This window comes from Arvicanthis niloticus, chromosome 5 (genome assembly GCF_011762505.2).
Source record: "Arvicanthis niloticus isolate mArvNil1 chromosome 5, mArvNil1.pat.X, whole genome shotgun sequence".
Taxonomy (NCBI): domain Eukaryota; kingdom Metazoa; phylum Chordata; class Mammalia; order Rodentia; family Muridae; genus Arvicanthis; species Arvicanthis niloticus.
Genome location: NC_047662.1, coordinates 97,222,897 through 97,250,835, shown reverse-complemented (window position 1 = coordinate 97,250,835; position 27,939 = coordinate 97,222,897). Strand labels below are relative to the sequence as shown.

Genomic DNA, 27,939 nt, shown 5'->3' with positions numbered 1-27,939 from the left:
GGCGGGCCGGGGGCGGGGCGAGTGCGGTTCCGGGATCCGGGTCCAGCCTCGGCCCGAGGCCGCGGGGCGCAGCTAGCGGGTGCATGTGGGGGCGTGCGGTGAGGAGGCGCTGCCCGCGGGGGCTGCGGCGCGGCCGGGAGGCGTTGCTGGCACTGCTGGCCCTGGCTGGGCTGGGCGCAGTGCTGAGGGCTCGAAGCAGATCGGGGACGGTGGACCCGGGACCCCCGCGGACTCCTCTCCCCGGGCGTCACGAGCCGGTGCTGCCCAGGCCGCCGCTGCCCGCTGATGCCCTGGGAGCGCAGGGGGAGGCGGTGCGGCTGCAGCTGCAGGGCGAGGAGCTGCGGTTGCAGGAGGAGAGCATACAGCGGCACCAGATCAACATCTATCTGAGCGACCGTATCTCGCTGCACCGCCGCCTGCCCGAGCGCTGGAACCCTCTGTGAGTGGTGGCGGAGCCCGGGAGCGTGAGACGCTGCATCCTCCTCGGGAGGAGGAGGTGCAAAGGGAGGGGGTTATCTAAAGGGCGAGGGGGCTGGAAGGTTAAAAAAAAATCAGAACCAACCTAAGAAAGTCGAGCTGGTAACTGGGTGGTCTCTTGAATCCGACAACTAAAAGTTGTCATTCTGTCTGGAGAGGGTTAAAGTTAAGCAGATTAAAGAGACCCCCTAGTCCGTTTCTGTGGGAGCAATTAGGACTGTGTGGGTTTGACTCCCGGGGAGCTGACGGCGACTAGCACAAGGCTGGCTCCATTCATTGGTGTGGGTGTGCTGTTGCCCAGAGATAGAACCAAGCGATCGAGATGCCCAATGGCCTTGTCCGAGGCCGGGAACCGCCTTCCTTTCTCTCAGACTGTTGAATTCCTAGCTTTGGGTGGAGGACGCCTATGGCTTTTCAGTCCAGCCCAGCTCACTCTTGTAGGTGGCGCAGGGCAGATCCTGTGAAGTCAGAGCCTAGTTCCTGTTGGAGCTGCTGGCTTTTCAACAGGTGAGGGACAAGGAACAAACAGCCGCAACAGCTGCTGCCACCTTTGACCCTGGGCCTCCCAGACTCCTCCACCCTTTAAATTTGTTAGAGAATTTTTAGTCCCCACTTGATCTCAGTAGGTTTCTTGGAAAACAGAACTCAAAAAGGGGTCCTGGCTAGAGCCACGGGGCCAGCCTGCTGGGACCATGAGACACTTGTCACCTTCTACTCTCCAGGCCATGTCAGCTTTTTTTTTTTTTTTTTTTTTTTTTTTTCCAGTTTGGAAATAGACCCAGGTGGCATAGGCAACACTGTCTATCCCTCGCGAAGATGAAATTGGTGGTCTGCTGTACCTCCTCCCCGTTCGGGCAGAGTGTAATAGGCTTGAGTTCATTCGTGTGGTGCCTGGATTTGCTCACATCTACCGCTATGACTTTGCTCGAGGTCCTCTTCACTATCTTTCTGAGTGAAATTTTCAGGGATTGGCAGCGATTCTCCACTTCTACCAAATGCCTCAAGGCAGGTTTAGCTCTTTGAACGCACCACGTTGTTCTAAAGGCCCAGGTCTTTTGCTCTCAGGTTCTGCGATCTCAGACAGTGGGTTCAGTCTTTAGTTGATTTAGCCTCGGTTTCCTCATTTTCGAACCAGGGAACTGATGAGGGTTAGCCTGTACACTCTGTGTAAGTGGGCAGAAGGAATGCAACCTCAGACTTAATAATCAACGCACACCTGCGAGGGCGGGCGCTGTGCTTCTTACATCCTCCCCCTCTGGTGCCCTGAGTATACTTGGCTGTTCTTCCTGTCATCTGCGTTTGGTCATGAAGTTTTTCTTCTCCAGATCCAATTTCCTTTATTGTTAGAAGTTGTGAATATCTCTTTGAAACACTTTAGATGACCTGTGGGGCTTATGGTTTCCTGTCTCCATGGTGATGCAGCTGCCTTGTGTCCTATCGGGATTTTTGAGAATAGATCCTGCTGTGCCATTGACCCAGGGAATTAATCCAACCCAGCAGGATGGGCCTTGCCTCTGACTCTGGCAGCAGAGCCTGCCCCATTATTTTTGACTAGTCTGAGAAAAAGGTGAGGTGGAGCTTGTGTATGTCTGGGCCAGGATAGTCTTTGAGACACAGCCTCTATATGGTCAGTAGGGCCAGGGCCTTGCAAGGGAGTCTCCCTTCTACCACATAATGGTCTGCCCCCTTATTCTCAGGGAGCAGCTTCCAGATCCTAATTCTCACGTGGTACCAAACTTTATGTATACTAAGCACTGTGATACCATGACCGTCTGGTAACAAGATGGCTGCTGAGTGACTACTGGCTTGCTTGTGTGCACTGTGGGCACACTGGACAAGGGGATGGATGATCCATATTATAGAGAGGGCAAGCTTTAATTTACAGTATTTGAGGACGTATACAATCTTGCCTTTGTAATTTATTTGTTTCTGGAATTTTCCATTTAATATTTTTGGAATAAGATTGATTGGCTAATCAAAGCTACAGAATGGGAACCCACCCACAAGATGGGGTTTCTAAAGCAGTCATGAGTTAATCAGGGTCTTGGTATTTGGGTTGAGAATTCAAATAGTATTCTGTGCTCACAGTGTAGAGACCTCAGGAGTCCAGTTTATCCACAGAGAGATACTCCAGAACCTCACTGTCATGGTCTATTTTCCTCTTTAGGTATGGACATTTTTTTTTTACCTGTTTGTTTTTCTTATAAAAGCAAGATACTTGGGCTTCAGAAATTCTACCATAGGAAAAGCAAAAACCCCAAAACAACTAAAAAATGACAACAAGAGAGCATTAAGCCAGGCATGGTGGTGCATGTCTGGTACCAGACCAGACAGAGCTACACAACAAGACTCAAAAGTAAAAGAAAAAAAATCAGCTTACAACCCCGGGGAAACTGTTATTAACATTTTGCTGTGTATCTGTCTAGACTTTTTCCAAGTATAGAAACAGACTTCGGAAAATACACACATAGATGTGTGGGTGAGAGAGAACATGAGTGTACATGCAAACTCCCAAGTTTCTGCTGTCTTTGCATTGCCTTTTGTGTACATGCCACAGGAGACAGAGCATGGGTCAACCCAGGGACATCTGCTTTGGCTCTTGCTGGCACGTGCAAGGTCTGGCAAGGTCAGATCAGTAAAGGGACTTTGGGAAGTCGGCTTTGCTTTCTTGAGATGCTGTGGAGGATCTGACAGTTGCGCAGGCGCAGCTTCGCCTGGTTAGTTCAATGCTGACTCGAGAAGGAAACAAGGCGCCCTTGGATAACGGTAAAGTCAACAGAGTTCTAATAGCAGCGCAGTAAATTCATGGTTTGCAGTCCCTTCACCAGTGCCTTTCATTTGATGTTAGTGAGGAGGGAGGATTTTACTCCTAGATAGCAGGCCCAAGTAGGGAGCCATATAGCTGGGCTCTGCAGTCCTAGGGCGTTCTTAAAAACTGTCAGTGCCAGGGACCTTCTCTAGAACAATGAAATCAGAATTTCTGTGGCTCTAATGTGTGAGCTGGCTAGAAGCTGCTGACCTAGTTGATGTGGATTGCTGCCTCAGAGGAGTCATGGTATGATGCAAATTAGAGGAAGTAATTAATAATAAGTGTGTTGAAACTGGCGAGGATGTATGTCACAGGCCAAGAGTTGCTAACATTACACACACACAAAAAAAATATCCGTTGAGTACAGTAACGAGATGATTGCTGAAATGTGATTGTCACTCACGTTCTGACCTAGGTAGCAGGAGAGAAAGTGGAGTGACTGTGTCGTCGTGTCCCCTGACCCTTTTCCCGAGATGCCGTGTGTGCCAGCACCAGCCACCTAGCTGTCTGCTGCTGGCTAGAGGAGTGAGATTTCTTGGTCTCCTTTCTGGTTCTTGACCTTGACTGCTAGGTGTGTGTCTAGGCTCAGGGATCAGGACTTGGGATGTCAGGATGTCAGAGCTTCTCAGAGTCAACTCCACATAGTTATTGGCAACCCGAAAGTGCCCTGCTGAGCTGGCAGGAGGAAGCTGGTGGGACTTCTCTTTTGTAGAGAGAGAGCGCGAGCGTAGCATAGCTCTGCTCTTGCAAAATGACCTTTGCAAAGCATCCCTTATCAAGTGGACATTAAACTAGTGTTTCTTTTGCTTTCCAAAAAGGACTGTAAAGCATAGAACATTTTCTTAATCTTTGTCAGACCCAGCTTGTGGCCTTTAGTCTGGCAATTCAGATCCACAGCACCTCCTCACAGAACCTTCCTTTTTTCCCCCCACTCATTCTGGACCTATACGTTTTAAGTATGTCACTAAATAGCATTTTATATGTCATTAACAACGGGGCAGAGAAGATGCTCAGTTAATAAAGAGCTTGCCACACAAGATAAGGCTCTGAGTTTGAATATCCACGTAACTGTTAGGCATCCTCATGTGTCTTAGCTACTGTCCTATTGCTGTGAAGACACAGTATGGCCAAGGCAACTTATAAAAGAAAGCATTTAGTTGGGGCCTTGCGGATAGTTTCAGAGGGTGAGTCCATGACTGTCATGTAGGGGAGTGTGGCAGCTAGCAGGCAGGCATGGCACTGGGAGCAGTAGCTGAGACCTCATATCTGAAAATTGGAGAAGGGGGGGGAGGACCACACCCTCTAATCCTTCCCTAAACAGTTCCACCGACTAAGGACTAAGCATTCAAATATAAGCCTATGGGCCCATTCTCACTCAAGCCACCACATGGTGCGTGCCTGTGGTGTAGAGAGTGGTATCTCCTGAGTCTAACAGCTGTCATCTTCATGGGAACTTGTGAGAGACCCTTAAGCTAAGGGCCATCAATGGATGACATTTCCTCAAAGGAGAGGAGGGGGTAAGCAGGATCATTGGACCCTCGCCTGAGATTCTACTGCACCTTCCAAACTGTATATAACTCTGCCCTAGTAGCATGTGGCCTCGTGGTCTCCAGAGGTGCTAGAGTGTGGAGTACAGGGAAGGCTGGCTGAAGGGGCGTCTCCACCTGTGCAGCTATGGGAAGTTGGCCTTTATGCTGAATGCAGGGAGACTTTCTGGTGGTGTGGCTGGAGTCTCCCATGCTCTTTAGTTCACCCTCACCTATGTTCTGTAAGTAAATCCAACTAACTTAATGTTTAACAAGTTGGACTTGGGTGAAATCACTTTGGTTTCTTTTTAGTGCCCAATAAGGAAGGGGTATTTGGGACAAGGAGAATTTTCCAGTTTACGATGAGCCTAGGTGATATAGCAAGGTCCTAATATTGTCATTTTCTCTCCCCTCCCCCCCCAGCAATTGTCTTTTAAGCAGATGTTTATATCATTTATATTTATTGTGCTCATCGATACTTTTGGGTTTGATTACTGATTACGCCATTTATGTTATACTTTTTGTTTGCCGTTCTTTTCTTTTGTTACCTGCTCATTTGTTTTTGTTTTACCACGAAGAGTTTCTCTGTATCTCAGGCTGCCCTGGAAATCACCATCATCCCCCTGCCCTTGGCCTCTCAAGTGCTGGGATTACAGATGTGAAACACCTGGCTTGTTACAATATTTTTGTTTTGTTGTTTTTTGAGATGGGGCCTCTCTGTGTAGGTCTGGCTGGCCTGGAGCATCCTCTGTGGCTCATGATGCCATTGTTCTCCCGATCCCCAGGTCTCTGCTTGTCCAATGTTTGGATCATGTGCCAGCACAGTGTGTCCTGCCTCAGCCTCCGCCTGCCTCAGCCACTGACGTGAATTTAGCGATGTTGGTTTAGAGGTCTTTCAGCTTGGGCTTCCTTGTGGTTTATTTTGAAGAATGGATTGCCACAAAATGTCATAATTTAAATAACTATGGCCATTTATTATTTCACGTTTCTGTGGTCAGAGGTTTAGGAATACCATAGATGGGTGGGTCTGGGTCAGAGTCTCAGAAAGTCTCAGGCAACATGATGCTTGGGTCTTGGACATCTGAAGCCATGATGGGGCTGGAGATTGTGACTCTGAGATGTGCGCTTACCTGGCTGTTAGCAGCCTCCCCCATTGGGCTCCTTGAGTATTCTCACAGCATGACAGCTGCCTTTCCTGTACTACATTACACTCTAATATGGAGGAAATGTTACCTACCACCATCACAACCTTCCTCCTTCTCTTCTTGTGTGGTAGTTTGAAATATACTATTTTTCTGTTATTCTTTGATGTTATTTCTTCTGAGGCTAGATTGAATTCTCTCCTTGAATATCAATCAGACTTACTAGATTTTCCTGATGCAGGTGCTATGTGTCCATGAATTACAGCCTGGGGTCTGAGGGGATCGCTCCTGCCTGGCTTCACAACAGCAGAATCTCCATGCTGCCACAGCTGAATTTTCCTTGAGTGGCTGAGCAGGGCCTCGAGATGCAGTGAGGAAGAGAATGTGGAGCTGGCTGAGAAGAGCAGCCCTCTGCCCCACACAGAATCTCTCAAGAGGCCATTTGTGATTCTAGAGAAGCCCTTACAGTGCCAGGCCATGGCCACAGAGCCTCAGGGCTCACTGCAGAAGTGGTTGTGGCGTTTATCCTAGGGACTTGGAATCTACTAGAAGGCCCTGGGAAGGAGAAGGGAAAAATCACTGTTTGTTAGAAAGGAGTGCCATATGGATGCCTCCTATTGGATACAAGGCATGAGCCAGGACCTCCCAAGAAGACCAGTGGATGTAGACATCCAGCGAATTCACAGACCTGTGCTTTGTGAGCTGAGCATGCGGTTTGACGTCTCTGAGCCTCATCTTTGAAACCAAACCCGTGAAGCTGACACAGGATACATGTTTATGTTTTTAATTGCTATGTATGTGTATGTATGTGCTGGCAGGCCCAGAGATGTTGGATCCCCTGGAGCTAGAGTTACAGGAGTTGTGAGCCTTCTATTATGGGTGCTGGGAATCAAACTGGGTCATCTGCAAGAGCAAAAAGCACCTTTAACCACAGAACTAACTATCTCTCCAGCCCAGGAAGTGGTTTCAAAGGTAAAGATTAAATGCTGGGTTTTATGTATGGGAGTCCCCAGGTTCTTTCCACCCCTGGAACCCCATTTTGAGATCTCTAAACTGAATATGTTCTGTAAACTCCAGTTGGCAACATTTACCTCTCTGGTTCATGAAACTATGTCACCTGTCTGCTTAGCTTTGATGAACCACTACAGACTGGAACCAGGGTCGCCCTAAGCAGTCATTGCAGCTCTAAAGTATGGCGGAAACAAATGTATTGAGGAACACATCTTTATTATTTAAAGATACACGTTAAAGCAGCCGTGGATGCTGAGGTGTGCAGGATTGTCTTTAAAAACAGTGTGAGATGAGGGTGGTGGGAAGTGGGTAATAAACATGGGGTGGGGGTCGCCTGTGTGTTAACTATTGATGCGGGACAGTGAGCAGAAGCTTCTGATCCTCTCTGCCTTTTGTGTTTGAAAGGCTTCAAAGTAGAATAAAACAGAAACAGTGCCAGAGATGAGTCAAGTCACACAAGTGAAGCACCCCCTCTTTGCTTTGAGGGGCTAATCAGGTTTTTAATCAGGTTTCTAACTACCTGGTCTGGTTTGGTTTTTCTGAGTCAGGGTCTCATGTAACCCAGCCCGGTTCGGTTGAAGATGACCTTGAACTTCTGATTATTTGCCTCTCTTTAAGTCCCAAGACAATAAGCACGCATTGCCAGTCCTGGTTTATGTGGTACTGGGGTCCAACCCAGGGGTTTGTGGGTGTTAGGCAAGCACCCCAGCCCTAAACTTCATGATGAATGTCACCTCTGCAGAGGGCCCACTACCTCACTAATTCTGTGGCCACCCTCATCCTGCTTCTTCGTGGTTCTCTTCACTATCCTCCTTGACTTTCTCTATTGCATAGGTCATTTTTGTCATGATTGATTTGCTTACCTGAGTTCTGTCCCCCGGGATGTAAGCTCCATGGATAAAAGCCCTTACCTATTTGGCTCATGGCAGGCGATCAGGAAATACTTGGTGACTGACTGAGGTGGGCCACCGAAGCATTGCTAGTCGGAGGGCAGCTGTGAATTGTACTCCTCTGTGTAGCTCTGTGTCTCTTTGGTCTGTTACTCACCTGTCTTTTCAGGCCTTCTCTTGAAGGAAAGGAAACTGGTAGCTTGGCTGCTCTTCAATGCTTATCTTCTGGTGTAGCCAGCTCATCCCATGGCATGGTCCCAGGGTCTACAGTCTGGTGGCTCTGACATCATTCCGTCTTGCCATCGGCACGTCCTGCTGGCAATTTCTAGGCATTGTCCCATAGTGAGCGCCATTGACCTGAGGTGGTGCTGAGGTAGATTGTTGTATTGGCCAGGAGCCTTCAGTGCACAGTGACAAACTCCTGAACAAGCAGAGAGATCATTGGCTCCCAGGAGCCTTAGTCACAGCCCCACCCCTAGGGTCAGATGGCCTCAGTTTCACCCCCAGAAGCTGTCTCCTAATACTGTAGCCACGTATCTAGTTTATGTTCTCGGCTTCCCCCCTTTGTGAGGTGTAGTGGCTTCTGGATGCTGGGGACGGTGGGCACAGTCCCTGGGTAACAGGAATCGTGCGGCCTGCACCTGTTGAAACAGAGGAGACCTGGTGCCGAAGGAGCTCTGTGTGACTGTCAACTCTCCAGGACAGACGTTTTCCTTCCTAGAGGAGATCAGGGCTGAGCTGCTTCTGGAGGGTGTGGGGAGTTTTCCAAGTAGAGAAAAAGAGGAAGAAGCAGAAACTGCCAGGAGGAGGGAGCAGTCTGAGCCAAGTGGAGATTAGAGTAGGGTGGACGGATAGGATAGCTCAGGCCTGAGTAACAGTCTCTCCCTTGGATTCTGCCTAGTTTGTGTGTTGCCCAATTCTTGACATCACTTTACAGTTTACAACCAGTCTCCCATAAGCAGGCATTGTTATGGTCACACCTTTTCTTAAGAGTCTTCTGGGGCTCTGTGGGAGATCCTCTAGTAAATTATTTCCCAGGAGAAGCCTAAAGACCGTGACCCATGTCCCCCTCATCACTTCATCCCCAATGCTGTGCCCTCTGGCTTCTCTGTTGCTGATGTTACATTCTATTCACAGGTGCAGAGAGGTGAAGTACGATTATGAGAACCTGCCCAAGACTTCTGTTGTCATAGCATTTTATAATGAAGCCTGGTCCACACTCCTTCGAACAGTTTACAGTGTTCTTGAGACCTCCCCTGACATCCTCCTGGAGGAGGTCATTCTGGTAGATGACTACAGCGACAGAGGTAAGCCCTGTGTCAGGGGCTAGGGTGAAAGGGGAGAGAAGAGGGGCTAGGTATGCCCAGTAATAATTTGGGGCATACTCTAGGGTCAGCTATTGGCCAGCAAGGATAGGAGACCGTATGGGGAGCTCAGCTAAGTCAGGTAGGGCTTGGAGGTCACCAGAAGATATTGAGATATCAAGAGCCTGGTAGGAGCCACCCAGAGAGCTTTAAAGGGACAGGTGGGCCAAGAGGTCAGTGTGTTATGTGAGGAATGGCCAAGGGCAGGGGCAAGATTGGGAATGGATGGGAAGGGGAGGGCAAACACAGGACAGCCTTGGCTTAGCTGGGCCTAGTGTATCCACTAGATACACTAGGAGTGGCCTTACTTAGCCAGTAGATCTTGAGTGACTGGCTAAAGTAGGGACTGCTGGGCTTCACTGAGGAGAAGTGTCAAGAATGCAGCAACAGATACTGAGTGTCATTGCAGTTTAAAACTGTGTTATCATCCTGGGCCATCGTGCACTCATCAGCTGCTACCTGTGGGCTATGTTCTGGGCTGTCTGACTGCAGGACAGAGAATGTGCTTGGACCTGTACATGTATTGGGCTGTTCTCACAGACGGCCTGAATTACAGGGATTGACCCTGGTGACAGGAGTTTGGTGTGATAGGTCAAGATCGTGTCTGGGCTTGTCCCCTTTGAATACGTCTTTACTTCTGGGGGATTCTACAGCTCCAGTCTGCCTGGCCTGGGCTAGCAGCTCACACCCTACTCATTCTGGTCTGTCAGAAAAGTTAATAGGATGCAAGGGACTTATTCTTTTTCTAGAAATTCCCTACCTTCTTCTATCAGGCAGAACATCAGACAATAGTCACACCCAGCTGCAAGGGAAACTAGAAATTACGGTCTTTATTCTGGTGGCTGTGAGCTCAGCTAGAATCCCCGGCAGGGAGGGGACTGAGGAACAAGCTTAGCACAGCCTGGGGCCCCTGAACTCCAAGTTGAGGATCTCAGAGTCTGAGGAAAGCTCTACCATGGTCTGGCCACACCATCATGGTACCTTGGGAAGTCACTCAGCTTCTTACCTTACAGCTTTGAGCTCTAGCCTCAACCAGTTCAGCCTCTATAAAGGGAGTAATAATAATTCCTATCACTGTGAGGATTACGTGAGATGAAGCTAGGGATGTGTGTTAGTGCCTGGAAAATACTTAAGCCTCATTAAATAATAGCTTCTATTTGTATGAAATGGTGTCAGAATTGTACACTTAGCTCTTGTCTACCATACCAAACCGTTTATCAACCAAGTGGACCAACACCAACATCAGGACCAAAACTCAAATATCAGATTGCTTATATTATCTGTTTGGAACTAGACAGTTCCTGAGCAGACAGAAGTACTGACAGTGGGGAGTGTTGAGCCACCACTGCCCTTTCCATCACCGCCACATAGAGAGCAGGGAGGAGCCAAAGGCCTGGGATGCCATTGGCAGTGCCACTTGTCTTCTCTTTGCTTACAGAAGTGATTGTGAAGGTAGGGGCAGGGAGTGGGGGATGGGGGGGAGAGGGGGTGGGGGTTGGGGGGATTGGTTCCTCAGCCCAGGAGGCAGCACAGGCCCGCCCAACGACAGTTCTGGCAAACCCACCTGAGCACAGGCAGGTGTCTCAGTGTGCACACACCACACTGTGGTTAACTGGCATGGCATGGCTTGCAAAGTCACCATCTTCATTTCTGCTGTCAGCTCACAGGCAGTCATTTAGAGCTTAAAAAGAAAACCAGTGAGAAATGTTTGTAAGTACGTTTAGAGAAACTCCTTCATTAGTTCTGAGATGATGTAGAGCAAGCGTTATCTGATGGGTGAGAACTTTGGGTGGTGAGGGAAACGCTGTCTCTTTCCTTTCCCTTGGCTCAAGTGGGTTCCCACTACCCTCCCGCTGACCCTCTTGGGTGAGACTTCTTGTCCTGGAGTTAGGAGACCAGAGGCTAGTTGTGGCCTGTCATCTTCATGTATAACCTCTTCTGTAGCCTGAGATGTGCATATCCCCTGACAGGCTGTAGTGGCTGCTACCCTACATCTTCTGCAAGCCTGAGATGTGCATATCCCCTGACAGGCTATAGTGGCTGCTTCCCTACATCTTCTGCAGCCTGAGATGTGCGTATCCCCTGACAGGCTGTAGTGGCTGCTACCCTACAGAGTGCTGATTCCAAATAAAGAAAATGTCTACTATTACATAGTTACCGTTTTAATAAAAATTATCTCTTAGGCAGCTTTCTGTCACTATAACAACACCTGATGCAGCCCACTTGGGAGGGAGAAGAGGTTTCTTTGGCTTATAGTTTGGGGAGTTCAGGTCCTCAGCTTCAGCATGTTATAGTGGAAGGCGTTGGTGGGAAGTTATACGGAAGCCTGGGGCTGGGAGCAGAGGGGTGGCAGGAGTCCTGTGTCCCTCTGGAGTGTACCCTTACAGCAGCCTCAGGGCCTCCCCAGAGGACCCGCCTCCTAAAGGCTCCACCAGCTCCCAACAGCAACACCCTGATGAGGCAGCTTTAATCACTGTGTTTATAGAGGCAAGGGGCCATATTCAGTGGCTTTCAGTTTTAAATGTGCACAAGTCAACCTATGACGGACTTTTCAATAAAGGTTTATTTGATGGCTGGGGAGTGGGCTCGGTGGTTAAGGCAGTCACTTGCTGTTCTACCAGAGGACCTGGGGTTGGTTCCCAGCACCTGTCTGATGTCTCACAAGATCTGTCACTACAGTTCCGGGGGATCTAGCACACTATTTTGGCTTCTGCAGCCACCAAACATGCAAATGATGCATGCATGTACAGGTAGGCCAAACATCCATGCACATTAACACTAAAAGTAAGTTTGTGCGTGTGTGTCTGAGTGTATGTATGTTATGTTCATCATATGTATTTGGTGCCATTGGAGGCCAGAAGAGAGTGCTGGGACCCTGGAATTGGAGTTATAGATGGTTATGAGCAGCCTAATGTGGGTGCTGGGGACCCAGATCCCGTCCGCAGGAAAAGGGACCTTGTATTTTTAACAACCGAGCCCTCTCTGCAGTCTCTTATGAAATACTTTTTAGCATCAGTTTTCTTGAGACACATTCAGGTACCATAATACTCACCAACTTAAACACAGGATTGAGTGTATCTGCAGACAGGTCTCCTCCAACCTGACCTTAGTTATGGGCATCCTAAGTAACAAAGAAAGGGAGACTTCTATACTTGTCATTTGAGGGGATCAGGGAGATACTGGCTGGATGGTGGGGGCTGGGATGCGTGCTCTGCCAGGGATGTGGGGCAGTGACCGCTGTTGTTTGTTTCCACAGAGCACCTGAAGGAGCCCTTGGCCAACGAACTGTCACAGCTGCCCAAGGTGCGCCTGATCCGTGCTGGCAAGAGAGAGGGCCTAGTGCGAGCCCGGCTCCTGGGAGCCTCGGCGGCCAGGGGCGAAGTGCTGACCTTCCTAGATTGTCACTGTGAATGTCATGAAGGGTGGCTGGAGCCTCTACTGCAGAGGTGTGTGAGACACCCATGGGGTTAGGGGTGCTTGGGTGGAAGCAGGGACAGACTCATCTTGGCTGCTGGGGGTCGGGGGTCAGCCCACATCTGATACTCTTTAGTGGGATCTCTGTGATGGTACAGTGTGAATAAATGAAGTACCGTGTGAGAGGTGCTTAGAGTTGGCAGCTTGTGGGGGGCTGCTGCGGTGCCAGCTTCTTACAGCAGACCTACAGAGTGTCATCCACCCCAGGCTTACAGAGTTGTTGTGGTAACACTTCATGGGGATATGTGCTTAAACATGTGTCTGAAGCATGGCTTGCTTAGCTGTGGATACTTTAAGAGTTACTCAGTATTCATTAAGTATAACACTTGGGGTCCTGGATACTCAGAGACCCTAAAAGAGGTAGGAATGTGCATGTGTGTTTACAAGTATTTGTATTTAGTAATAGAGGTTGAATTAAGAGCTTTATGTATGCAAGGCATATCCCTACAACCTGCAATTTTTTTAAAAAAATTAATTTGTTTAAATATCAGAACTAAAAATGCAAGTATATATGAGAACCTAGCCTGTATTATTTTCATCTTTATGTTAGTTTAGTTGTACTTTTTAGTAACACAAACGCACGCACGAACGCATGCACATGTCTTCAAGGCTACTCCCCTGTCATTCTTAGTCTCTTACCTGTTTACACTGTGGGTCTAACTGTGGCTGTTTCTCTCTCTCCCTCTCCCAGTCTTCCCAGTTGTTTACTGTAGAAGGCAGGAGTTGGCTAGCAAGCTAGGAGTTCCCTCAGATGGAGCTCTGTCCAGGGTCTCCTCTGTAGGCAGATAAAAGGTCAAAGGTGTCATTAGTGACAGCCTTGGGCTTTTTCTTGGGCCGAGCTAGAGGCTGAAGTTGGGGTATATAGTGTGATATCTGGCCAGTGGGCTTCGTTGTCTCTCTCCTGCAGTGTGCACGCAGATGGCTACCCTTGGGCCAGTGTGAAGTCTAAAAACGCCACCCTTCCTCCTGAACTAGTGAGCTAATGGAATGACAGAATCTTAGATTATCAGGGCAGCTCCTCCCTGTCAGCAAGGCCACTCAGTGAGGAGCTCCCCACCCTGCTGGTCCATTGGAAATACCCAGGGGACATTTACATCTGACTCAGGGTTTCGCTGAGCTTCTGGACGCACAGGGCTGCAGACTGTGCCTTGCAGTCTTGGCTGTATCATGGCCCTTTCCCTCCAGGGGCTTCTGGAAATAGGTGTCTGTGTTGTCATGTCAAAGACTGTTCTTGGTGTGCTGCAGGCGAAGGATGCTGAGTAATGAGTAACCCATGTTGTGCAACTTGAGGGTTCTGCTCTGAATTCTGGAAACTTCCCCATGACTATATCTTCTAGCCCCAAGGCAGAGGCCTGCACCCAAGTATCAGTGTGGCATTTCTCTCGGGTTCCCCTTTGTCTGAAGTTGGGCTGTCTGTGGTTCCTGCCAAAGGCCAACAGCCAAGCAGGTCTGTCCTTGGTCTGCTCCACCTGTCTAACAGTCCCTCAGTTTGTTTGAAGAGGAGGGTGTTGACAGATGCACCGTCTCCAGACTTCATTTCAGTGGGCTCCCAGGTTTGATCCTGTGTCTAACCCGGCTGCCCTGACCGTTGCTGGTCCCATCTCAGTCTGGTGTCTGCTGTCTCTCTGACTCCCTTCCTTTGGTGTAGGACAGTAATGGCTCCAGTCTGCTTCTCTGTTTCATGTGTCCTCTGTGCTGTGAATCTTAGATTGGATCTTAAATATAAGATCGCCTCCCTTTCCACCGTAACCTAAAGAAATGAACCCTCAAGAGGAAGTTTCCTTTTGGTTCATTTTCTCCCATGTGGTGTCAAAGGTAATGACGCCATTGAGGAGTGTGCTGATGCACAGTTGGGTTTGGATAGTGTTTGTGGATACCAAAGCCAACAAATACACAGGCTGATGTGTGCAAACAGAAGTTATGGCATTTTATTTCACTGCATACCTGAGAGTAACAGGAAAAGAAAAGCAGTGGTTCCAGGTTCTCGGCCACTGTGCTTACATACGTGCCCTTGGGAATGTTTTTAGTTCTGAGGACACATTGCCGCCATCTTATTATCATAGAGACAATAGATTTTGAGACATCAGGTGACTTGGCTGATACAATATAGCAAATAAAGAGCAGTGTTCAAATTCTTAGAAATGAGAGTCTAATTATAAGCCTGACTTCAGGCCACCACCTCCTCTTCCTCTTCCTCCTCTTCCTCCTCTTTTTTTTTGACACAGTTCCTCTATCTAGCTGTTCTGGAATTCACAGTATAGACCAGGCTGGCTTCATGCTCTTAAAGATTCATCTCTATATCCCTAATGCTGAGATTAAAGGCATGTACTACCATGCCTAGTACATCTTCTGTTCTTAAGGTAATTCTTAAAAGAAAATTAATTACATCACATTTAGAGAAAGAGCGAGAGTGAGCATGTGTGAGAACCTCACACTGCATGTATGGCAGTCAGAGGACACTTTGGAGAAGTCAGTCTCCCTTCCTACCATGTGGGTCCCAGGGATTGAACTCAGGTCATCAGTCTTGGCTGCAGGCTCCTTTGTCCACTGAGCCATTTTGCTGGCCAGAAATAATTGTTTCTTGATGTTAAGGTGTTTCATTGTAATGGAACTTCTTGTACTCTCGAGAAATTGAGCATGTGCTTTGTTTTAAATACCACCTTTTAAAGATATTCACATACCTTGACTCTTGGAAAAGGATTCAGATTTAGCCAGAATGAGCACAGACAAGACTAGAGAAGATGAAAATTATGGAGTTTCTTGTTTCAGCTCCTCTCCACCTTCTCTCCATGCTCCATGGTGCCCCCACCCCAACTGACATGACCCAGACCCCTGAATGATGGAGGTGGGTCTTCTCACCCAGGAGTGGTTCTTTTCTGATGGAAGAGGGGCCGTTCATTCTGGAACTCCTGCTGTCCCCCTGTGGTGTGGAGCAGACAGATGAGATGGATGTGTTGGGTATTTTGCAGGATCCATGAGAAGGAGTCGGCTGTGGTGTGCCCTGTTATCGATGTGATTGACTGGAACACCTTTGAGTACCTGGGCAACTCCGGAGAGCCCCAGATTGGAGGCTTTGACTGGCGGCTGGTATTCACATGGCACGTGGTCCCCCAGCGGGAGCGGAAGTTGATGCGATCTCCTATTGATGTTATCAGGTCAGGCCTGTTATCAGTCTTCCTGGCCACTCATCTCAGAGCCTATCCTAAGGGAGGGATGGCTGACTGTTGACTTCCATTCTCTACCTCGGTGCTTCCCCCAGAGCATTTACCTTATCAAATATCTTTGCTACACAAATAGACATTATATTGGTATGTTTCAGATAATTAATTAAAAATTTTAATAGGGGGAAGCATGCATAAGCTAAAATTTGCATTTTCCCTTGTTTGAGTTGCAGGTCAAATCCTGGGCCTCACACTTGCCAGGCAAGGGCTGGCTCCCCAGCTTCTGGTCTCAAAAGTTCTAAAAGCACAGGGGTTTCTCCTGCTGTGTGTGTGTGGGTAGGGGGGGAATTGTATCAGGAAGCTTGGATCTTCCCTCCCCACCCTCCCCCCTGCCTTACAGGGCTCTGGGTGGCCTTTGCTGATGTGGGTCACACACAGAGGTCTTGCCTGCTCAGCTCTCTCTGAACTTCAAGGCAAAGACCGAGGCGTGTGTCTGTGGGCCTCCAGGCTCCGCCTGGTCAATGTACAGAGTGAGTGTGAGCTCAGGTGTGCTTATGAGTGTGCGCTCAGGTGTGCTTATGGATGGATGAATACATGAAAGACTCAGTTTCATGGGACCGAGACTCCAGGGGGAAGTAGTTCAACTGTTCATGAGGGCTTTGTGCCTCTTGCATTGAAATCTAGATACCACTTTTTTCCTAGGTCTCCAACTATGGCTGGGGGTCTGTTTGCTGTGAGTAAGAGATATTTTGATTATCTGGGGTCTTATGATACAGGAATGGAAGTCTGGGGAGGAGAAAACCTCGAATTCTCCTTTAGGGTGAGTAGTCTTCTGTTTGGACTCATTCTGTGTTCTATTTCTCATATTCTCTCTCTCTCTCTCTCTCTCTCTCTCTCTCTCTCTCTCTTTCTCTCTCTCTCTCTTTCTCTCTCTCTCTCTCCTCTCTCTCTCTCCTTGTCTCTCCCTCCCTCCTCCCTCCCTTCATTCTCCCTCCTACCATCCCTCCCTCTTCAGCATTGGAGAGATACACCCACTAACCTTGTAAGACACTGACAAGCACATCCTATCAACAGGCTTGATGTCTTAGTCAACTATTTGGGGGAATATTCTTTTACATTTATGTCAGACTTGGGCTGGAAACGACATGGCAAGTCTCCTAGTTTCTCGCTTTCAAGATGGAGGACATGAGGCTAGGAGTGGGGATATGACTTGTGCATGCTCATTCAGTTAGCGGCAGAGCCGGAACAGAAGTACCAGAGCCAGAGTCCTGGACCCACCTCTTGGAGCTGCTTTCTGACCAGTTGCTTAGAAGGTGGCCTGTGCACGTAGCACACCTGATAACACTGGGGAGCTGTCTTTTAAAAAGGCGAGTTCACACTGTACAAAGTCAGACAGGATCGATTTAGTCTGCAGTCTGGAACTTGCCCTCTGCCGCGGGCCTTGCTGCCGCCCCTCCGTGATTAAGAATCAAAACTTATATATTTAGCACTGTTTTGTCTGTTGTCCTACCTTCTTGAAAACAGTTAACCATTGGCTTCCTCCCTACCCCAGTACTCACACCCTACGTGGTAAACACCAGATCCTAGGCTCATTCAGAACGCCTTTGGGAAAATGAGGCCCCAAGTGACCTGAGTTTTGGGTGTAGTTCTAACAGTTTTTCTGCCTTTTCCCTAGGTTGTCAGGATACTCTGCCTCTTCTAGAAGCTTCCTCTCTACCTTTCAAACCTCTCTTCTTCTTTGCTGCTTTCTTCTCTTCTGTGGCATCAGGTAATGAAGGCACGGCTGACCCGCCGAGGAAGTGGGTTGCTGGCGAGGTCTCTAGGGTCCACCCTAGTCTAGTGCATGAGCTGTATTGCCTGGGCCTTGGGGTTCTTAGCTCCTGTGTCTTGTCTGTCTCAGGGCCTGCTCTTTCACTCTTTGTGCCAGGTGCATGCTGGTAAGTGGCCTCTGTCCCTGTGGAGGGTGCCACCTCCTGACTGCACTCCCTATGGACCAGCAGCCAATCCTTGCTCACTGTGGCTTCTCTTCACCTTCATTGCAGATCTGGCAGTGTGGTGGCACTCTGGAAACACACCCTTGCTCCCACGTGGGCCACGTCTTCCCTAAGCAAGCTCCCTATTCGCGCAGCAAGGCCCTGGCCAACAGTGTCCGAGCCGCAGAAGTGTGGATGGATGAGTTTAAAGAACTCTACTACCACCGCAACCCGCAGGCCCGCCTGGTGAGTCTCGCCCAGCGTGTGCACCGTCGGCTTCGTGGGAACCGAGCCCCACAGTCTGGCTCCCCCAGCAAAGTAGATCTGGGTCTTTCTGACACAGCATGGGAAAACCTAGTCTTCCATTCATGGATATGAATACACAGTCGATTCTCGCTGTCTGCAGAGCCATGTTTTATAAAGCCACTGCAAGTACTGAATTAGTGATTTTCATGCCATTGCTTCTAGCAATATTAGGTTCCTGTGAGGCTCAGACACAATAGTTTGCCAGCCAGTTGGGACTGTTGTTATGTGTATGTGTATCAGGACATACATTCGTGTATTCTGTTGGGGATTCTCTCTCTCTCTCTCTCTCTCTCTCTCTCTCTTTCTCTCTCTCTCTCTTCTTTCTTTCTGTTCCATCAACACTGACCTCATGGCCAAGGGCACTGTAACCTATGTCTGAACAGCTTTTGCCTAAAGGTATTTTCTGTGTGTGGCACATCACAGCCTTCTATTTTTCTTGTGCATTTATTTATTGGTGTGTGTGCGTGTGTGTGTGTGTGTGTGTGTGTGCGCGCGCGCGCACATGTGTGTGTGTTTATGCTTAGGCACATGCATGTGGTGACAAATGTGTTGTGGTCAGAGGAACGTTGGGGGAATTGCTTCTCTCTTACTACCACGTAGGCTCCAGGAATGAAACTCATGTTGTCAGGCTTGTGGCAAGTGCCCTTAACTGCTGAACCATATCATTGGCCCCGTGTCACTTTCATATCCTCAGGAATGCGAGGAGCACTGATTAGTACTCACTTTAGATGGCTGGTGTCTCAGGGTTCACTGCTGTGAACAGACACCATAACCAAGGCAACTCTTAAGAAGGACAGGTTCAGAGGGTCAGTCCATTATCATTAAGGCAGCAACATGGCAGCATCCAGGCAGGTGCAGTGCTGGAGGAGGGAGAGTTCTACATCTTGTTTCAAAGGCAGCTAGAGGAACACTAACTTCCTGGGAGCTAGGGGAAAGGTCTCAAAGCCCACCCCCCACAGTGACATGCTTCCTCTAACAAGGCCGCACCTACTCCAACAAGACCGTACCTCCAAATAGTGCCACTCCCTGGGCCAAGCAAATTCAAACCACCACAGCTGCTAAAGTCAGAAACATGACGTGAAATACAAAGCCCCAGTAGATGTGGAAAAGATATTTACAGCATGAGTGCAAATCAGGATGGCAGGGCAGGGCCTTGTTAGACCTTCCAGGGATCATTTGTGTTGAACGACTTGAAGGTATTGTTTATGGATGTCCATGACATTGTGACTCAACATGGAGGTGGATTTGTAAGTGCACAACTAGAGAACAGCCAGGCTTGACTGTGCCGGCACATCCAGTCTGGGTCCTGCAGTGTCATCTGTTGGCAGTGGTGCAAGGGTTTTGGCTTTCCTCTTTGTAACCAGCTTGGTTAGGTCTCCGTGCTCAGCATGGACCTTAAGCTCAGTTTGTTGTCTGAAGTTATTCAGAGCACACCTGCCGTCTTAGCTGGAGGCTTCATCCTACCATCCCTGGAATAGTTCACAAGCCTGCAGCCTTACCCTTCCACAGCTAGATCTCTGCACCCGTGGGATCCAGCCACACATCGAACTGAGTCCATATACCATGTGGCGAATGAGGCCCTATGAGAGCAAGCCAGCATCTCTCCTCAGGACCGTAGCTCAGGGGCTGCTTATGTCTTAGAGCCTCTTCTGTCCCTGCTTTAGGGACCTATGAATCTGCCCCACTCCAGTCCCAGACACAAGGCTTTGGTCCCATGGCCTTTATATTAACAATCTCTGTGCGTCAGAAGCCAGCTCTGCACACCTAAGGGCCACTTGCTGACACAGGAGGTCCTCAAGACATCTGCCTTAACCCTTGATGGAAAATTCTCCCAAGATCTTCCTAGTAGCCCTGTGGGGTAGCTACCAAATTCTCATCTTGTAGATTGGAAGCCTGACACAGGGCAGAGGAGGAAGAGGAGGAGGAGGGGCGGGAGTAGGATGAGGAGGAAGAGGAGGAAGAGGAGGAAGAGGAGGAAGAAGAAGAGGAGAAAGGAGACTGAGAAACTGAAAGATCCTACCTAAGGCCTGACAGCTCAGGGGAAGTGACAGCATGCCTGGGGACTGCATGCCAGGGTGTTTTTCTCAGTTCTGCTGAACTCAGGAGCCAGCAACTTGATGAGCTGCATGACCCTGTATCTTAGAGGCTCCATGTCATCTGCCTCAGCTTCTTCTTCTTGCCTAGAGCAACAGACTAAAATACCTGCTCCTCACTGCCACCCAGCCTGGCACTCTGGGTTGCTATTCTCAAAGTGCACCCCTCTCCCAGAACACGTGAGCAGGGTGTTGAATGCACCTGCATGCTCTATGCTTGTTGGCTTTGTTTGAAGATGGGCTTTAGTCAAAGCTGGGGCACAGTGACTCATTAGAGAATGGACTTGTGGGACCAATGAGATGGCTCATGAAAGGAGTTGTCGCCAAATCAGAAGACCTGATTTCAATCCGGAGGACTTACATGGTAGAAGGAGCAAACCAACTATCACAACTTGTCATCTGGTTTCCATATGTCTTCTTTGGCATGTGCACAGACACTAACACAAAATAAATGTTATTAAGGAAAAGTACTAGGGAACATTGTAGAAATATTTAATCCTGACCTGGGGTTTCTACCCCACCTTGTTATTTCCTAGAGAAAAGACTCAGCTTTTATTATTTATAGTGAGCCTCAAACAGCAAAAGAGCTGGGTGTATGTCTACCTTCTATGCTATTAGAATCTACTTTCTCATCAATAACCCAGAGTCATCACTTACTGTGTTTCATCTGGACTCCAGTTGCCCAGGCCTTAGGCCATGCTTTCTTGACCCATGAAATCTTCCTCCTTCCTCCTTCACCTTCTTCTTGTGGTTCTCTTTTGACTCTAGGCCTTCGGAACCTAAACCCGGCCTATGTCTCTTCTGCCCGTCTTTATTTACCAATCAGAAATAATTTGGAGGCAAGGTCACATAGTGTGTATGCCTATGTGTGCTGACTCTAGGTCTTGAGAGCCTGCACTTAGCATTACAATAGAAGTGACACCCAGACATTTACATATGGCCGTTCCTTGGTGTTTGTTGCTCCCCAGTCTTCAGCAGGAGAACACATTAGAGCAAGGACAGTCATATCTCAGTCCCCGCTGTTGTTCTTGGGTGAACATTTGCTGTGCTGCCTGGTGGCAGGCTTCGTTTCCTTACTCAGAAGTTCGGAGAGGGGTGGGGGGTGTTTGCCTGGCTCTCAGGGGCCAAGGCGGGCTGCCATTGAAGTCACTTCCAGAAGCTTGCTTACTGCAGCCTTGAGCTCATATTAATGAGTTAAACGTTCAACATATGTTTGTACTTCACTATATTGAAAATGCAAGTCACTTGCCTGTGTTTGAGAGTGAATATTCGTGTATCTATAGTAACAAGGGCACAGCCTAAGTTATCCCATTCCTTTGGTTAGACATGAGAATGGCCTGTGGTCACAGAGTTCACAAGGGTGCACGGGTCCAGGATGCTGATGCTGGGCTTTGAGTTTGGCTCTCAGGCTCTGTCTGCAGATGCCTTGTCTCCTAACCCCATTCTCCTACCTGAACCTCCTCCCTATAGCTCTGCCGGTGTGACAGTCTCTTCTGCTTATTGCCTATGATGTGACTGTCCCCATTCCAATGTGTTATTCTGTTGAAGACTGACAAGTGACCCCCCACCCCCCAAATTGTAGTAAGTAAATGTCTGGTCACTTCAAATTTCTGTCTCCCAGTTCTTTCTTTTAAAAATAAATCCCATTTGATTTGTTTTATGTGACTGTGAACATGCCAGTGGAACATATGGAGGACAGAGGACAATTTGAATATTCTTTGTCCAGCACCCAGCTCAGTAAAAGAGTGAAGATTGTACATCAGCTAGTGAGGTCATGGAGGATGGGTGTGGACAGGCAGCCTGTAGGGACTCAACATTCTGTTGTTTTCTCAGGAACCCTTTGGGGACGTGACGGAGAGGAAGAAGCTTCGGGCCAAGCTCCAGTGTAAAGACTTCAAGTGGTTCCTGGAAACAGTGTACCCAGAACTGCATGTGCCAGAGGATAGGCCTGGCTTCTTTGGGATGGTGAGTGGTGGGTCTTGGTGGAGTGGATATTGCCTTTGGGTCTGAACAATGATCCTGGGGAGGAAAATCCCACTTGTGAACACCTCAGACCAACCCCATTTTCATTCCTCTGATCATGTACTTACTGTCCTTCCCCTTGGGCATCTGGGCACTGAGTCCACAATGTCAGGACTGGAAGGCACCTGGAAATGGTCAGGGGTGACCTACTGTTTGTTGTGTAATTAATTGGGATATCATGGTGCATGTGGATATCAGAGAACAGTTCTCAGCAGGGGCTTCTCTCTGCCATTCTGTGGGACCTGGGGATCAAGCTCAGGCCATTGGATCTGTATGGATTTGCTTGCACCCATTGAGCTTCTCATCAGTCATAATTGTGGGGAATGGGGCATTGTGTGGTGTTTCCATGTCTTAGTTTTTGCTAGTATTTTTCAGATTAATTTTGGCCTAATTACTTTAACAGCTCTTAATGGCCTGACCAGTTAGTGATTTGGAACCCTTAGAAACAGCAAAGGCAATAGTAGAGGCCGAAGACTCACTTCTAGTCACTAGTCATTCAAAAAACCTAAAACAAACAAACAAACAAAACAAAACAAAAAACAAAAAACAAAAAGAGGCCATACAAGACCAGTCTTGCTTTTCCTAGGAGATGTACCATCTCCCTATGGGCTAACTGTTGCCTGTCTGAGGTGCTGCTGTCCCATTTTGGATAACTACAAAGCCAGGGTTTAGAGTTAAATTATGTTTTCAAGGTGAAAGTGTTAAATTGTGCCAAATGAATCCTGTGTCTATGATCCTAGAATAATCAAGATTCTCTTCTTCTTGTTTCCTTTCTCCTGTCCTACCTTGGTGCTTTGGATGTTGGTGTCCTGTGATTTCCTTCTGTGCACTCAAGTGTGTACAGCCCTCCATATAACCACTAAGCCTGCCACATAACCACTAAGCCTGCCACATAACCACTAAGCCTGCCACATAACCACTAAGCCCTCCACATAACCACAAAGCCTGCCACATAACCACCAAGCCCTCCACATAACCACTAAGCCTGCCACATAACCACTAAGCCCTCCACATAACCACTAAGTCCATCACATAATCACAAAGCCTGCCACATAACCACTAAGCCCCCCCACTAAGCCTGCCACATAACCACTAAGCCTGTCACATAACCACTAAGCCCTTCACATAACCACTAAGCCTGCCACATAACCACTAAGCCCTCCACATAACCACAAAGTCTGCCACATAACCACTAAGTCCACCACATAATCACAAAGCCTGCCACATAACCACTAAGCCCTCCACATAATCACAAAGCCTGCCACATAACCACTAAGCCCGCCACATAACCACTAAGCCTGCCACATAACCACTAAGCCTGCCACGTAACCATGAAGCCTACCACGTAACCAGGAAGCCTTGCTGCTCTTCACTCTGCCATGCAGTGCATGCTCTTCCCTTTCTCAGGTTGCTCTGTCGGTGGTGGCAGCTTCTAGTGGGGATCTGTGTTGGGTTGTCGGAGCTTGCTTTGGAAGGTTCCTTTAGCTTGAGTCATGCCTCCACATTTTCTCTTCCATGACTGCTTTTACCATGTTGAGAAAAAATCCAGCTTGGTTGTGTGTGGACTGCTTCACTCATGGCCCTGTGTGTAAACTGCACCTCTCTTCTCTATTTCTTAACCGTGGAAATGAGGCCACAACTAAGATGTTTGAGCCAGGGCAGCAATAAGGCTGTGACCAAGAAATAGAAGTGCAAGCTTTTAGGCCAATTTTGTTGTCTTAAAGTGGGGCCAAGTTCCCACCTGTTGTTAGCATAGAAACCATTATAGTGACTAGAAAGAGTGGGACAAAGGGACAGGGCTCTTCTCTCTGAGGTGGTCCCTGGGATCTCATCCTCATTGTGTTCTCCCCACTGAACCTTGTGTGGAGTTCTTTTGGTATGTAGAAATCTAGACTGAGGTGCCACCTCTATGTTCTTGTTTAGCTCCAGAACAGAAGACTAAGAGGATACTGCCTTGACTATAATCCTCCCAATGAAAACCATGTCGAAGGCCACCAGGTCCTTCTGTACCTCTGCCACGGGATGGGTCAGAACCAGGTAGGTGTGGGCCTTGATGAGGAGGGGCAAACTTTGTTGCTCTTCTTTTAAAACCAAATTTTTAGTATATTTATTTACTTATTTGTCTACGTATGTGTATGTGTGCATGTGCGTGTGCGTGTGCGTGTGCGTGTGCGTGTGCGTGTGTGTGTGTGTGTAAGTCAAAGCAGGGTTCAGTTCTCTCCTCCCACCATGTGGGTCCCAGAGATAGAACTCAGGTCAGGTCATCAGAGCCTTTACAGGCTGACCCATCTCCCCAGCTCTCTGTGCATGTGTGTGACTCAGTGGCAGAGTGCTAGCCTAGCATGTGAGATTTATGGTGTCTATTATTTTGGATTTGGCATGACAGAAAAATATTCAGGGGAGTAAAGTCTTATTTGGACTCAAATAAGAGGCCACCTTAGTGCCCCAAGACACCTGGAGCCCTAACACAGGGTCACCACAGCGGTGGGGTGGGATGAGGGGGTGGTGCTCCAACCCACCTTTACTTATTTCTCCTAGAGAAGTAGTTCTCAACCTTCTAATGCTGTGACCTTTTAATACAGTTACTTATATTGTGGTGACCTCAAACCATAACATTATTATCATTGCTACTTTGTAACTTTGATTTTGCTACTGTGATGTGAATATCTGATAATTCAGGTTGAGAAACTGCTGCCCTAGATAATCTTGTGCAGGGTGTCACAAGGTAAACTGACTCACGTTGGTCACACTGTTGTTAGTTTTTCGAGTATACATCCCGGAAAGAAATACGATATAACACCCGCCAGCCCGAGGCCTGCATAGCTGTGGAGGAAGGGAAGGATATCCTTGTCATGGATCTCTGCAGAGATACCGTCCCAGAGAATCAGGAGTTCATCCTACAGGAGGTCAGTGAGTGTGCAGCTTTCTGTGCCATCCGTCCAGGTCTGTATGACTGTGCACAAGCCAGGTGGACTCTCTAGCCTGGTCCCAGTGGGTCTCAGACACTGGAAACTTCACTTTGACCCTGGCAGGTGAATGTAGGGTCAGAGTCTATGGTGACAGTGGGGATTTCATCTTTTACATCATGAGCTGCCATGGGTTGTAATAGAAAGTAGAGTTGCCCCTAATGCATGGGGGTGAGATGGGTTATGCGAGTGTCGTAAGCGGCCCAAGTGCCAGAACACGAGGTTAGACCTAAACATAAACCCCCCTACTTCTCTGAGCCTCATTTTGCCCTTGTTCTGAAACAGGCTTGTTAAAAGCAGCCTTGCTCTGCTCCAGGAAAGATTTAGAGATTCCCAGGACTTCCTTTGGAAGCTTTGAGGTCCTGTGGAGACTCACAGCTGCTTGGGATGTAACCAAGGAGACACCCTGGGCTAGAGTTGGCTTTCCAGATACTTTTGATTGAACCATTTGTGAGCAGTTCAAAATCCCATTCAAAGTTGAGATATCTTTTCCTGTAGAGAAATAGAATAATAAGCAGTAGAGTTTGCAGGCAGGCTCCCTGGAAGAGCCGAGCCCTGTGGTGTTACCTGTTTGACAGAAGGAAGTTAGAGCTGGGCATGATGTTGCACTCCTGTAATCCCAACACTCTGGAGGCTGAGGCAGGAGGATTGTGAGTTCCAGGTCAACAAGACCTGTCTTAAAATAAATAGCTTAGGAAAAATAATCCACACACCTCACGATCTGCTGTCCCCTTCCTTTTGTGTTTTTCTTCTAACACCCAGAGAATGATAGTACAATCTAGAAACAAGCTTGGTCACATGCTGTGTTAAGAATTCCACTGTAGGGCTGGAGGGATGGCTCAGTGGATATAACTCTTATCATATAAACCTGAGGACTGGAGTTCAGCTTTCCAGCACCCCTGTAAAGACCTGACAGGTTGCCTAGGAGGCAGTGCTTAGGAAACAGAGAGGGATCCCCAGGACAAGCTGCCCAGCTAAATTGGTGAGTTTGAGAATCAGAAAAGACCCTGCCTCAAGCAAAGAAGGTGGGGTGATACCATGTCATCTTCTGGTCTCTGAATGCACATACACGTACATGTACACACATATATGTGTGAATGTGCATAGTCCCCCCAACACACACACATACACATTTTACCTTAAAATTCAGAGTTCCCTTTGGAGACGTGAGCTTGTGTAAAAGGCCGGGAGGAGAGATACTGTAGTGAGTCCCTTACTTTTAGCTTCCTCAGGAGGAAACTTGAAGGACCGTGGAAGGGTCAGGTTAACAGCATCTAGCTGTTTGCAAGGCTTCTCCCTCAGAACCAGGAGGCTGTGCATTTTCACTGTTGGCTGCTGGCCCCTTGTTAAGTTCCTTACACCGCAGAGGAGAGAGGGACAAGATACACAGCAAAGAGAGGCTCTCCATGCCCTCAGCAAGTGTTGGGGAAGCAAGCAGGGCTCTTAAAGATTGCCATACCCTGGGGTGTGAGACTGGGACCGGAGACACACCCCCCCACCCCCTGACTCTCACCCAGGCTGAGAACAGGTGACCTGGGGACTCAGGTCCCTCACCTGAGTGTGCTGCCACCAAATTAGGAGTATGGGCAGGTCACATGACTCTGTTAAACTGCTTGGGAGAAGGAAGTTATAGGGTTGGAATTAGGTGATGAAGAGACATAAAGGAAGTAAATACAGGGTCTTGGCTGTGACTTCACTGAAGGAGAAAGGAGGGGTAAGTTAGAGGCGCTCTCCCGTCCTCTTGAGCAGCCAGCAGGTGGCGCTGTTTTGCATTGCTGACATTTCTGAAATGCTGAAAATCACTCCCTGGGGTCTTCAGAATCTACCTTAAGGGAAATGTGACTTTTCTGAGGAAACACTAAAATCATCTTGAACATACAATGTCTGTTACCATTTGTAGGATGGCACTTTAGTTCACAAGCAGAGCAGGAAGTGTGTGGAGGCCACCAAGAAGGAGTTCGACTACAGCTTTGCACCATACTTGCGGGACTGTACCAACTCAGATAACCAGAGATGGTTCTTCAAGGAGCGTATGTCATAGTGCCTCACCTCGCCTCGCCAGGGAAGGAGCCCACCACGGCTGTGCACCATGTGCCCAATGAGATGGATGACGGGCATGGTTGTCATTTGTGAATGTGCTGGATTTCACAAGAATGTGAATAAGCTTTGTACAGATTTTGAAAACTTTAAAAAGGTTTCCCGGTATCCTATTTTCTGAGGGCAATTCTGAGATGTTGCCTTTGGTATCTGGAAAACTTAATGAGGATATTTTTCTATCAGGATGTGCATTTTACAATGGTGCCTTTTATTCTCATGAGCAAAAAAGGAAAATATTTTATTTTGGTATTTACAACGCTTCCTGAGTGTTTGTAGTGTACTTTACACAAACTGTAATACCTCAAATGTTGAGTTAGAGTTCTCTCAGGGGTGAGATGGACACTAGAAATACTGTTTTGATTTCAGTAGTTGTAAATGGGGTGAGATAGTTTAGATTTATACAATAAAGAATGCTTTTTGCTTATGTGTTGATGCCACAGTCAAAACTCCATTATAATGTTCATACTGACTGAAACAGGCTAAAAATACCTGAAAGCTCAAAGTATATGGTTTGCCAAGGTCCTACAAACTTGAGAGTATTTCTAGCAATGCCTACTGGGAGGGTGTCTGGTGACTTACAAGGACTTGTGACGTTAAAACACATTCATATCACTTCTAATTTTTATCA

General features: G+C 48.1%; 1 protein-coding gene across 1 annotated transcript; it reads left to right on the top strand.

The window, feature by feature from the left end:
* On the top strand, nt 1–27,735 carry Galnt12 (polypeptide N-acetylgalactosaminyltransferase 12). The gene is made up of 10 exons (XM_034501583.1): nt 1–439; nt 8,993–9,162; nt 12,476–12,665; nt 15,663–15,848; nt 16,557–16,674; nt 17,897–18,073; nt 22,060–22,191; nt 24,172–24,285; nt 25,008–25,154; nt 27,115–27,735. Exons 1-10 carry the CDS (start codon nt 84–86, stop codon nt 27,253–27,255), a joined length of 1,731 nt encoding a protein of 576 aa, XP_034357474.1. The 5' UTR covers nt 1–83; the 3' UTR covers nt 27,256–27,735.
* Nucleotides 27,736–27,939: the final 204 nt, after the last annotated feature.